Source organism: Schistocerca piceifrons, chromosome 1 (genome assembly GCF_021461385.2).
Source record: "Schistocerca piceifrons isolate TAMUIC-IGC-003096 chromosome 1, iqSchPice1.1, whole genome shotgun sequence".
Classification (NCBI taxonomy): domain Eukaryota; kingdom Metazoa; phylum Arthropoda; class Insecta; order Orthoptera; family Acrididae; genus Schistocerca; species Schistocerca piceifrons.
Genome location: NC_060138.1, coordinates 917,759,891 through 917,773,968, shown reverse-complemented (window position 1 = coordinate 917,773,968; position 14,078 = coordinate 917,759,891). Strand labels below are relative to the sequence as shown.

General features: G+C 42.1%; 1 protein-coding gene across 11 annotated transcripts in view; it reads left to right on the top strand.

Moving 5' to 3' along the window:
- LOC124717168 overlaps positions 1 to 14,078 on the top strand; it is a 344,543-nt gene that overhangs the window by 200,397 nt on the left and 130,068 nt on the right. For all 11 annotated transcript variants that reach the window (XM_047244021.1, XM_047244012.1, XM_047244004.1 and 8 more), the window contains exon 2: positions 8,197 to 8,392. In XM_047244021.1, the coding sequence (XP_047099977.1) occupies positions 8,197 to 8,392 (196 nt within the window). The remainder of the gene's footprint in view (positions 1 to 8,196; positions 8,393 to 14,078) is intronic.

Sequence of the window (14,078 nt, the reverse complement as noted above, 5' to 3'; positions counted from 1 at the left end):
TAGAAGTTGTATTTCAGTTCTATGAAACAAACACATGAACTTTTTGGCTTTGGTGAGCATCATCGCTGTGATACACCATGACCGCCAATCCTTGGTTCTTCCGTGACACTCAAAAAATTAGGGTCTGTAACGAGGAGGTCTACAACATTTCCCAGTAGTTTGGTCTGTCTGACTAATTAGTCGAGGCAGTTGTCTGATAATAGGTTCAGTATTATTTTGCAAAACGGTTTACTCTAGTAAACAGTAGCTTGTAACGGAAAAGTAATTTTCCTAGTTGATATTGGACAAATTACTCACTCCCTACTACTATCGTATTATCGAATTCATGCTGTCTTTGAATGATTGTGCGACTGATGTACGTGAATGTAATGGTTGTTAGAAACATCCTGTGGTTAAGCTAAACGTGTCTCTAGAACAGAGAACAAGTGGTGAGGCGTTCACGGCTTTAACGACGTGGCATTGACGTCTGAAGCTCAGAAGAGAACATTTGCCGTTAGCGGTTCCCGCTAGTCGGTCGGCGAAGGCCGCCACGAGGTCAGAGGTCAGATGCGGCCCATTCCCACCACCTCCGGTGCTTGGTAATGAGACCCAGCCTGACAAGGACACTATCGCGTTACGTTCTCCAGAGCGTGAGAACAAGTACTGTGAAGCAGAACTCGCAAAGCACGAAGTGAGTTCTAGAGGCTCCCCATACCTTACTCTGCATCCTAGTGTGGCTATTTCACTGGTTTGTTAAACAGCCCCTCCAGGATTCAACAATTCCCAGTTAGGAATCATCTATCGAAGCTACCGCATATCCACAAGGACAGCGCCATTTTCGAGAGTATAGTAGGAGTTCATAGTATCCATCTATCGCTGTTCGGCTCGGTTTACTTCTCTTGCTTATCTTTTGGGGTTCAGTACCCTGCTGAAGTCTAATGAAGCCAGCTGGACAAGTCCGAGAAAATAATGATCCCAATAAGTAAATAGATTACAGCATTCATCTGAAATAAATTATTATGGGAAATATAAATTAGCTTCCTTGGACGATAGCTCTTTTGTGGATTAAGCTCTGCGTCGTCGATCCCATTTTGGTGTTTGTGGTCCGGTGTATAAATCCTTTTCCGCGGAACAGGGCCGTTCCAAGCGACCACCCTGAAGAAAATGTTATGAAACATTTTTAAATATTTGCAAGTTACAATGTCGTTTTAAACTCAAACCAAGGATTCTACAAACAGAGATCTTATTAAAGTGGCTTGCAAATTAACTTGTTCGATTCTTGAGTATTTCTCATCTCTCTGGGATCTTTAGCAGCTAGGAATAATAGAAGAGATAAGGAAGATCCAACGAAGAACAGCGCCTCTCGTCGTAGGACTGATTAGTAAGTGCAGCATTACGGAGATACCGGTACTCAACAAACTCCAGTGGCAGATACCACAAGAGAGACATTATGAAGAGGTTCGCTGTTGACATCTCGACAACACACGTTCCAAAAAGAGTTAGGCAAAGATCTTTCCCACATACGTCTCGCAAAATACCAAGGCTAGGAAATTAGATCAAGTATAACTCCTTGGAAGACTCATCGGCTGTCCTTTTCTCGAGCGTCGCTCGCGAATGTAACAGTAAAAAGAGATTGTACCAGGCGTAGCCTCTGTCAGACACGATACGGTGGTTTGCGGTGTATAGATGTAGACTGTGGCCTTGAGGCCAGTTTTAACATCTGTGTTACCATCCTGATTTAAATTTTCCACAATAATTCCGGACACGTCAGGATGTTCCGTTCAGATATGTCACGTATCGATCCTTTACGTTCTCACGCCCACGTTACGCGACGTTTCATTTCTAGTGTCTTCGCTGATATCGAACCTTAAACAAATGCCGGGTTAAACGTACGCTGCTGGCCACTACAACAGCAAAATCATGGTACGCAACAACTGTCAGTTTGTCAAGTGCTTGGATGTGTAAATGATTGGAGAGATCACGCGAAGTAGGTAAGAGTAACGTCACCTACATCCTGCATATAATAAAAGATTACCCAGCTCGTTTCTCATTCAGAAATCTCATTTTAACGTTGACTGTTTGCTAGAAGGCTGTGTTATGTCTCAAGTAAGAAGAAGGCAATACTACCAGTACCTGTCGGAATCCGACGTCGACGGTGATCTGTTGTGACTACGGTTTATTTTTTCGGAACTTGGTAGCCCGCTATTGTAGCGGCTATTCAGTTTAGCGTCCTGTGTTAGAAACCTGGTTGTTGTTTTTTTTCTTCTTTTCTTCTTTCAACTACTCGTAACCATAGAAAGTTACTAAACGAATGTTTCTTATTAAGTCAGGGGATACAAGGACGTTATATTAATTGCAAAATTACAACTGGGTTTCACAGTAAGTGCCCTTCATTTACTGTACTATATGTGTGTATGGTATTTTCAGGTTTACAATCTTCTTAAATTCTCATATTCTCTTATCTCATGCTTATATCAATTCTTAATCCTTATATTTTATTCTTATGTTTGTTCTTCATGCAAATTTGGTGCATTCCCTTGGATTTTACTGTTCGTAGAAACATTCGAAACATAGAAATTCCCAACACCACAACCATTGCGCGAAGTCAGGTTTGCCACAGCGAAGTTTCTTCGTATGAATCTCGCTCGGGAAAGAAACGTCGTTAACACTGCTGAAGAGTTCACGCATTGGAAATAATTTCGCGACAGACCAAGAAAAAGAGATCAATTTTCCGAAAACTGGAGCTTGCAGTTGAATATGAATCAAGATACATTACAGGAATTTCACCAAAAACAATTTCAAATATTTTTTCCATTCATTTTCTTTTTAAATTCATTCACCGCACATACAATTAATAGACGAATAAGGACAACGTTAGTTCAATTCACATTGGAAAATATTCGTGTAGTTATCTTCTACGGACATCAATAGGTAAATGATAAATATAAATAATAATTGAATTTTGACTACGGGGCGCGGAAGTGTGAATCCGCGACGCTAGCCACTGAGCCACCACTTCTGTTAAACTAATAACTCGCTCAAGAGGGATATAAAGCACCTCCAAGACTTTGACCCTCGTTTTCTCAGAAACGGACGAATATCTACGGCTAAGCAGAGACACATTTCTCTTATTTTTACCCCTCTTCCATTGAGCGAAGTTCTGGGAAATCGGATTGTGGCACTTCGTGTTCTCCTCGTTAGCGAAGAGATACGAATGATTAAGCAAAAGGCGCTATTCACTGCGTTCTAGACATTGTGTGATGTGTTTGAAAGTATATATTTTCTCGTGGAAATAAATGTATAGGTTTTGAAATGTTTAGACGACATTTTTTCTATTGTTTCAGTTCTCAGGAACGTGGAGATTTTATCGAACGATCTGTGACAAGAACATCCACTAGGAATTTTGCGTTGTTCATGAATAACCTCTATTATCATTGCTTGTTCCTACATTTTTTGTTACCATATTCCGATTTTTTCGTAATAAGGATAGTCCCTCATAATCTTTCACAGTTCAGGTGCCAAATTGCACAGCAGATAGCTCTCACAACACAAGCAACTTTGGCGCTGACCTGCGAACGAAAATGACCATTCGAGACAGACGACGCTCAGCAAAGGAACAAAATGTCAGGGGTTCCGCAGTAGACTCATTTGTCTCGAGTAATAAGTTGAGACAAGAAAGTCTGGGCTCCAGAACCATTATTGCTGCCAGAGGCGACAGTTCCGTGCACTAAATTTCACGTCCTGCAGATCTCCAAATCTTTTACAAACTTAATCGTGTGTTCTTTGTACTTTATTGTATACGCACAAATTTAGTTACATGCTATTCTTTTTAGAGCTGTAGTTTTAATATCCAGCAGTGTAGACTGTTACTGTTTCTTGTTTGAATGAGGTATCAGTTACCAACATGTGTAGTTAGCGGAAACATATGGAGACTATAAGTCAATCACCTTCACCAGTGTGGGGACGGCTGCGTCCGGATACCGCAGAAGACGCGGCCTCCGATCAGACTGGGGCCAGCTCCTTGTAAGGCGCGGGACGCATTTGCGTACCGCGGCGCACTGCCCCGCGCAAGTTCATTAACACGGCCAGGCCGTTTACCCCGACCCAGGACGGGAATCACTGGACAGGCCATCGTCCTGTCGGCTGGCGGAACGGAGAGATGTCTTCAAAAGCGAGATATCAGACTCAGCTCTCGCGGTTGTCAGATGGAACATTTCTTTTGACGTCGATGTGTACGTCGTTTCTGAATATAACTTACTCCCTTTTTCCACAGCTTTTATCTACGCATGAATAGACGAAAACTCTCGATTTTGACGATTGGTTAGAATCTCAAGGTACATGTAAAGATTTAAGATGGAATGCCCCCACTAACATCTCTGTGCGGAACGCAGGTAGCCGACAAGATTTATCGGAAAGAATCTTGAGAAAAAGTCATTTACAAATTTCGACCAGTTCTTCGATGTGGAGCACTTTCCAAGCTAAATTTAGGCGATACAGAAAACAACTGCGCCATTCGCGACGAGTTTATTCATTCTAGTTAAGGACGTCATTGGCTGGCTCAGCCAGTATCTCAGTGAGAGATGCTGCAAGAAAGCTATCGCGCGTCGCGGAGATACCCACACCAACTTCCGAGACTTCACTTTCCCGATACGAGACTAGAGACCCACTACTTCCTCCAATAAGCAACCCTTCCTTTTTTTTCCGTGCTTCACGACTTGAAGCAAACCCATTGGCGGCTTTTTTTCCTAATGTGCTGCCTGTGTTTCGAGGTAATAGTTAATTCTTCCAGACTACCCCCCTAACACACCCGCTCGGTTAGCTGTGCGGTCTGACGCACGGCTTTCTGGATTGGGAAAGAGCGTCTAGTCCCCGGCACGAATCCGCCCGGCGGACTTGTGTCGAGGTCCGGTGAGTCGGCCAGTCTGTGGATGGTTTTCAGGTGGCTTTCCACCTGCCTCCGCGAATGTGGGTGGGGCGACGGAGGAGACAGATAGTGTCGGAAGTTCCATGTTGCTTTTCACGGATGATGCTGTAGTATACAGAGAAGTTGCAGCATTAGAAAATTGCAGCGAAATGCAGGAAGATCTGCAGCGGATAGGCACTTGGCGCAGGGAGTGATAACTGACCCTTAACATAGACAAATGTAATGTATTGCGAATACATAGAAAGAAGGATAGTTTATTGTATTATTATATGATAGCGGAACAAACACTGGTAGCAGTTACTTCTGTAAAATATCTGAGAGTATGCGTACGGAACGATTTGAAGTGGAATGATCATATAAAATTAATTGTTGGTAAGGCGGGTGCCAGGTTGAGATCCATTGGGAGAGTACTTAGAAAATATAGTCCATCAACAAAGGAGGTGGCTTACAAAACACTCTTTTGACCTACACTTGAGTATTGCTCATCAGTGAGGAATCCGTACCAGGTCGGGTTGGCAGAGGAGATAGAGAAGATCCAAAGAAGAGCGGCGCGTTTCGTCACAGGGTTATTTGGTAAGCGTGATAGCGTTACGGAGATGTTTAGCAAACTCAAGTGGCAGACTCTGCAAGAGAGGCGCTCTGCATCGCGGTGTAGCTTGTTGTCCAGGTTTCGAGAGGGTGCGTTTCTGGATGAGGTATCGAATATATTGCTTCCCCCTACTTATACCTCCCGAGGAGATCACGAATGTAAAATTAGAGAGATTCGAGCGCGCACGGAGGCTTTCTGGCAGTCGTTCTTCCCTCGAACCATACGCGACTGGAACAGGAAAGAGAGGTAATGACAATGGCAGGTAAAGTGCCCTCCGCCGCACACCGTTGGGTGGCTTGCGGAGTAGAAATGTAGATGTAGATGTAGGGCTGAGGAGGACTGCGGTAGTCGTCATGGGGTTGTGGACCACTGCGGCTGCGGCGGGGACGGAGCCTCTCCGTCGTTTCTAGGTCACCGGTTAACATACCAATACTATACAATACCCCCCTAACATCTACAGCCGCAGACTGGAGGAACAGATTTGTCATTAATGTCGATTTTCCGGTGTTCGGTAAAAATGATTATATTCTTCCAATGGTGTCTCAGTTTGTCTTCCACTGCTTCGTGGGATCTGCGCCACACTCGAACCCTGCCATCAGCTCGTTCCAGCTGAGACCGAGACTCATCTGTCAAGGCCAGGATTTTCCAGTCGTCGAGGATTTAACCGATACGGTCACGAGCACAGGAGAGGCGCTGCAGACGCTGTAGGCACTCGCATCGGTCGTGTACTGTGTAGCCCATTAACGCCAATCTCACTGCACTGTCGTAACGCACACGTCCCACCTTGATTTCTGCGACTATTGCAGGCAGTGTTGCTTGCCTGTTAGCACTGACAATTCAACGTAAACGCCGCTGTTCTCGGTCGTTAGGTGAAGGCCGTGGTAGGAGGTAATGCCCGACACTTGATATTCTTGGCACGCTCTTGACACTGTGGATCATGGGATGGTGAATTCCCTAACGATATCTTAAATGAAATGCGCTAGGCGTTTAGCTCCAACTACTATCCCGCGTTCAAATTCGGTTGATTCCCGTCGTGCGGCCATAATGACGTCGGAAACTTTTTCACACGAATCATCTGAGTGCAAAAGACAGCTCCTTCAGTATAGTGCCATTTTACACCTTGTGTACGCGATAATATATCAATGTATATGTGCATATCGCTATACCGTGACTATTATTTCCTCAGTATGCGGTGTGTACGTGATAATATATCAATGTATATGTGCATATCGCTATCCCGTGACTATTATCACCTCAGCATGCGGTGTGAACATTGAAGCCTGCCGCGCGGTCTAGGCGCCATGTCACGCTCCGCGCGGCTCCCCCCCGTCGGAGGTTCGAGTCCTCCCTCAGGCATGGGTGTGTTTGTTGTCCATAGCATAATTTAGTTTAAGTAGTGTGTAAGCTTAGGGACCGATGACCTAAGCAGTTTGGTCCCATAAGATCTTACACAAATCTATATTTTTTTTTTACATTGAAGCCTCTGCACATTATATTCTGTATAAGTGTGCCCTAGTCCTGTCAGATGGAAGTTCGGGGATGGTAATATGCAGAAAATAAGGGAAGCCATCGTCCCTCAGTTAGAATCTTAGCTGTGAGAGACTAAATTCGTGCGTTTTATAGGGGACTGCTGCCATTTTACGATTAACACTGTTCCTCAATAATTGTTGCTACGAAAACTTTGCCGTGGGAGGCTTGTTTTATAACGCAGAAATCTTTAAATCTAGTAGCTAATAAAAACGTTGTTTTCGGGTCGTCGCGTCTCTTCTCTCTCAGATGACATAGCGTTGTGGTCTTCATTTGTTTGCAATTGCTGAACTCTCATTCCGTTGAAGGATTTCAACGATTATTTGCTGAACCTAAATAATACTGAAAGACAATTCAATTTTCCACCTTGGCTGCATTATTGTCACAGTCATTTATTTTCACACTATCGGCAGATTTCGGTGATTCGCATAAAATTTGCAAATGTAAAACGTAAAATGTTGACCAATGGCAAAACGGTATTTTATTTGTCTTAAGCTAACTTTTTCCTCTCTATCATAGCGAAAGGTCGCGAGTGTGTTCCATGGAACATGCGAATAACGAACTAAATAATCGAGATGCAAGTCTTCCAGAAAGTAGTGAGAGTAACTTACCATAATAACGGAGAGAAGGTTGCAAACAACGAACACACCCATAATGACGGCAGGGAAAGTCCTATCGCTAAGTTACTTCTCGTGGTCTCAAGGTAACCCAAAAGGAATTTTAATTTGTGAAGAACGAAATTCATCATTAAGATTACAGTCATTTACTACGTTCTCGCCTTGAGATACAGTCAAAGTATGGCGAGGGACAATGGTAAGTGGAAAGTGTTCCGTGCGCATGCGCAACACGATTAACGGAGTCGTAACGACAAAACGTCAGCAGTGTTATTGTCAGCGTGGAAAGTGGGCGTGTGTTGGACGGTTAATGTGGTCTGCGCCAAAAGGTATCCCCACAAGCTCTAGCGACCTCTCCTAGCTGTTGAGTAATACCGCGCAGTATGTGCAACTTTGAGGCTAATAAATGAAATGTTCTGTTTCAGATGTTTCTGTAATCAACTTGAACACTTTCTTGTATAGTTCTGTTCCTGAAGGAGGCTGCTACTTTTTTAGGTTATTAGCCTGTTTCTACCAAAAATGTGCCAGAATCGTTACCGAACAGGGCGTGACGTGCGTTGCAGGCGAGGTGTCGGCGCAGCGGCGCGGCAGCCGGCTGGCCAGCGGGGCGCCATCGTCTTCTGCGTCGAACGCGGCCGCCGACTTCGACTGCCCGGAGGAGTTTGGTTATTACCCCCACCCTACCGACTGCACGCAGTACTACGTCTGCGTGTTTGGCGGCGCTCTAGTCGAATCCTGCACAGGTGGCCTCATGTACAGGTACGTAGGCACTAGGCACAAAGAGATTTAGACTAGCTAGGTGCGTTAGTGATTGTCAGCAGAACATGATAGCCATGTCACCAAGACGATGCCGTTTATATGTACATATTTCTAGACTGGAATCTCAGTGAATGCGATATGTTAATAATTAATTTTCTTCTACTTCTCATATAAACGTTACTGTTTTTTTTCTGCAGTAGTTCAAGATTTGTCAGCTAGATGGTACTAGCGATGGCAGTTATTTTGGAATATTTGAAACGCTTGGATACAGAAAGCAGTTGTAACAATATAGTGTCCAACACTGCAAGTTGTACTGAATCATTAGTTCAAGTGACCAATAATTTTGTAGAATTATACAGAGTGTTGGAAGGCATGTTAGTGAATATGGCATTAATCCACGTAAATGTGCATTCTGTGTCTCATGTTTTGCTACCAGTGAGGAAGATTCAGAAACTGGGAAACGTACTATACATATTTGTTGAACTTTTCGTAATTGTTGGGTTCTGTGGTTTAAAGAAAAAGTGTAACCTAAACTCTCCCGTAAACTATCAAACAATTTGTCAGAGTTTACTACGTCGTTTATAATGCAGTTACATTGAACTTGTTGCAGAAGAAATAGTTGGTGCACCACCTTTTTCACGTCTTTTTTCCCTTTTACGTATTCGTAAAACTCCGTACAAGTCAACTTGTAGTTAAATGCACTGCAAGATTGACTCCACAATGCTTGCTAGGAGTCTATTTCTTTCATTAGTCCGCTGGGCCGATATCAGTAAAAATACTCTTTCCCCAAATACTCGCATCATTTTAGCAGTTTGCATTTGCGTTGAGGATTTTCGGTTTCCTTAACCCTTAACTACTATCGACCGTCTCTCAGACCGCTACTAATTTTTCTGTCGAGATATTTCTCACAACCCTGCAAAGCCAAATGGACTCTTCCATGTACCTTCCTATTGGCTGTCAAGCTACACGTGCCAGCATTCTTGCATTGTTGCTACGGCCGGTATTACACTATGAAATTTCTTTGTCCAATATCTTTGTCAAAGATATTTGATGATGTAATAGGGACTTTGTCAAATGTCGTCCAATATTTGATCAAATCTAGGACCTCGCTGTAGATTTGATCAAAGAAATCGCCTGTCTTCTGTTCACTGCAATGTGACATGTTACCACATGGAACGCTAGCATCGCTGCATTCTGTCGTCTGTAGTATTTTTATAAACACTGCTGGTAAATACAATTGGTGTGTGCCGACAACTACAAAATTAATAGAGATGTATGAAGCTGATGAGGCACTTTACAACGTGAGGCACCCTGAATACAAAAATAGATTAAGAAGATTGGAGACCTGACCTGACCTAACCTAACATACCCACTTCTGTAGCAAGGAATCGGAGTGTTACAGTGAGCCTGTCTTCTGAAGATGTAGCAGTTCTTAAGTGAATATTGTGCTTTGTGATATGAGGATACACCTCACAGAGCACATACAGAAGTGTATGCTCATCCATTCTTAAGTAATTGATGTACAACTTGACGTCTTCCACTGTAAGTCCACCTAACAAGTTTTGTTGAATGCTTTTATCGTGTCGTCGTAAAAACCCACGGCTTCACACAGATTAGATTAGTTTTTCGTTCCATAGATCCGTGCTGAGGAGATCCTCGTGGATGTGGAACATGTCAATTTTTTTAAGCTGAAATAACAATACTTATAGTATGAATAAATACATCATTTGTTTCTATTAAAAATTTCGTCAATGTAGTAGAAGGAGTTGGCCAGTAGTAAGTCTTTCAGGTTTCTTTTAAACTGATCTTTATTTGTAACTAAATTTTTTATGTTTGCTGGCAAATTATTTAAGATGAGTGTTCCTGAGTAGTGGACCCTTTTTTGAACTAAAGTAAGTGCTTTGAAGTCCTTGTGCAGATCATTTTTGTTCCTGGTATTGTAAGTATGAACTGAGTTGTTTGTTGGAAAAAGAGATATATTATTTAGGACAAATTTCATTAAGGAGTAAATATACTGAGAGGCAGTAGTTAGTATATCCAGTTCTTTGAAGAGGTTTCTGCAGGACGTCCGTGAATTTACTCCACAAATAATACGTATTACACGCTTTTGGACTCTGAAAACTTTTGTTTCACTTTAAGATTTACCCCAAAATATTATACAGTATGACATTATGGAATGAAAGTATGTAAGCTTTTTCATTTTTATGTTGCCTATGTCTGCTAACACTCGAATTGCAAATACAGATTTGTTAAGGCGTTTCTGCAGTTCTGTGGTGTGCTCCTCCCAACTAAATTTGTTATCAAGTTGTAATCCCAGGAATTTAAGACTGTCAACCTTGTATGTATGGTTCCTTTTTTTCCCCCACTTCTTTTCCGCATGTGCACGCGATGCAATTGCGGTACGTGCAACTGCTGCGGTTAATAACAAGTTGTTGTCAGCCATCTTGAACTTTGACGAAAAATTTGATGACAGTGTAAAGCCCGGTCCACACGCAACGATCTGTCTGCGCAGACATCTGCACATGCAAAAGATCGCTGCAAATGTGGTGTGTTCACACGACACAAACCCCAATCTATTACTCGCCCGCCATCTGTCGGTGTACAAAAGAAATATCAGTGGCAAGCGACTACACTCCCCGTAAACGTCAAAAATTTAATTCAGTTATTTTGAAATATATAAATGGAGGAAGTTCTGTTGTGGTCTGTGTTCACAACTAGTGTTGCAAAAAAACATTCAGACCAACCGCAGGAAACAGAGAAAGCGGTCAAAATGGTGTAGACAGTGGCTGCTAAAGCGAAAGCAGTTTTCTCACGTAAATTTACCGCGAGAGTTGCAGGGCGAACCTAACGACTGGCGAAATTATTTTGGGATGGATGTCGAAACTTATACTTAAAGCTTGTAACCCCTCATATTATAAGCCGGCCGAAGTGGCCGTGCGGTTAAAGGCGCTGCAGTCTGGAACCGCAAGACCGCTACGGTCGCAGGTTCGAATCCTGCCTCGGGCATGGATGTTTGTGATGTGCTTAGGTTAGTTAGGTTTAACTAGTTCTAAGTTCTAGGGGACTAATGACCTCAGCAGTTGAGTCCCATAGTGCTCAGAGCCATTTGAACCAACCCTCATATTATAAGAAAAAATACTTGTATAGAGAAGTGCAATTTCTCCTCATGAACGTCTGGCGGTAACATTAAGATTCCTAGCAACAGGAAGGAGCTACGGTACAAGGATTTGGAATTTTCAACTGCAATATCTAAACAAGAGTTGAGTGAAATGATACCCGCAATTTTTCAATTAGAGCATTGTATGCTGCTCTCTTTTTGTCTCGGTCACTATATTCTTTACTTTAATCTTCCACAAACGTGGGTGGTTTCTATATATTTCAATGAATTCACTTACAAATTTTAATGCCCTGCGCGCACAAATACAAACACTAGACTGAGCAAACAGCTGTTTCGCGCCAGATTTGCGGCGATCTCCTGTCTACACTCTCCAACTTGTCTGCGCAGATGTGGTTTGAACCCACAGATTTGAGAGGTTTCGCTCAAACTTCCAACTCCAACTTCCAGGTTTGCACACACCTCAGGTTGGTGCAAATCTTCTGTCCACACGCAACGATCTGTCTGCGCAGATGTGATGTGCGCAGACAGATCGTTGCGTGTGGACAGGCCCTAATACCCCTTCTAGCGCTACGTCAAAGATCTTTGTCATATATATTTGACGGAATATTTGATCACATCCTTGATCAAATCTTTAACAAAGAAATTTGATAGTGTAATACCGGCCTACTCTTTGTTTCGTAATTATCAACGAGTTAAAATTTCATAGAGTGGCTATAGATCCGCCATGTTTGAAGCAAATTGAAGTTCTGGCCGCCATGTTTTCTTTAGTCAAGGCATTCGTCTGTTGTGTCCCGCCCCCTTGTAACTGCGTTTGACTTACTTGAAATAGCCCATACTAGCTTTATTTTTTCTAAAACAAGCAATAGACAGCAGTGATTTCAGTGTACACTGACAGCAAAAACGGATGTTTTTGTCGAAATATGGCTAAACTTTTCGATGTAGATAACACTACAAGACAACTCAAATAAGTCTGTCCATCCACTATAACGTTACTTGTTGCCCATAAATTAATGCAATTAGAGCAGGTACCACCAGAATATTACGGTGAAACTTCTAAACATGCTGTGGTTAACTATTAGAAACAGTAACGGGCGCAGAAATGCGATATTTTTGTCGCTATTTCAAAGTAAACAGTCAAAGCCTCAAAAACCAGTACACTGTGAACGAGAATTTATTTGAAATATGTGAAGTAGTTAACACAAGCATAGTAATTCAATAACAAAGTCGAAGCGTTCTTGGGTGGGGTAATTTCACAAATTTTCGTAAGTAGCTGTATGCCTTGGCAGAATAAAAGTGTAGGGTCAGGGCAAATTTCCTTATTTGCTGAGAATAATGGCATACTTTAGCACTGCACTGAAGTTCCAATAGCTCCTTCAACAAACCAACTACATGTTCACTGTTTAACATATCAGAAACTGAACTACATAGCCTTCTTCTCAAACCAGCAACTAAAGTCTGTAACTGCACTATTCTTCTTTCGTGTGGTACACTAAGTTGCTTCATTTGCTTTATCCGCTTCTTTAATCGCACGTTCTCTGCTTGTACTCTGTTATATTGTGTTTTCAACTTCTTAGGGCTTGGTAGACAGTAATTGTGGTCAGCAGAAACAGATGTGGGTCCGACAGGCACTGAAAGAATGTAGTTACATCATAAGTTTATAACAGAGTTACACCATAAGATTATAATCGAAAGTATGTAATTCAAAGTAATAAGAACACGGAGTAAAATTAAATTATTGACTTACTTTGTGCTGATGATGTCACTGTAATAGCACTATCTTGCAAATTGTCGAAAGATCGCTTTCTGGGTTGTGGTCGTAATACTTTATCTTGCTTTTGTAAATGTGGTGGAAAGTTAAAGATAGTAGGTACTGGTTTTGACAAAAGGCGTCTCTGGACATTTGTGTGGTACATATATTTCTCTTCAAAATGAGCTGAACAGAGGTAACTGGCTGTAGTAGGAAACCAGTTTTCTCGCTTCATATTTATAACCCATCTTTTTGTAATTTCCTTATCTTTTAAAGGAAATCTGTAATCAACGATAAATAAATTACTTCCTGCATTTGTCTTAAGCATAATTACAGTTCCAATGCAAATGACTCTTTAATAAACATTAAAAAATGTGTGTCGTATTTCGGTACTAATATACTTACTTATAATATGAAATATTTGTTGTTTTATCGCCGCGATTTGTGCTGTTGAACGCTGAACACACTGCAGGCATGTTGACTTTATATTTTGTAACAAAAAAGTCAACTAGAAAAGTTAAATATTGCTGTAATATCACAACAGCTGACACACTTCCAACACAGGCAACAGTAACGCTTTCCTAATGTTTTGACTAAGGAGAACATGGCGGCCGAGTTAGCGTTGGTTGCCGCTAGGAGCGCTGTAACTAGTATCTCAGCCACTCTATGAAATTTTTGGTAATTATTAGCCTTGAGAGGTCTCACAGACGTACCATAGTGTTTTGCGTGCCGCGTTTTTATTGCATGCTACTGTTTCTCCATGGCGTGGAAAGCTGGGTCTTAAGTGCAACGTGTGTTATGTGAGACAGATGTCTTCACTT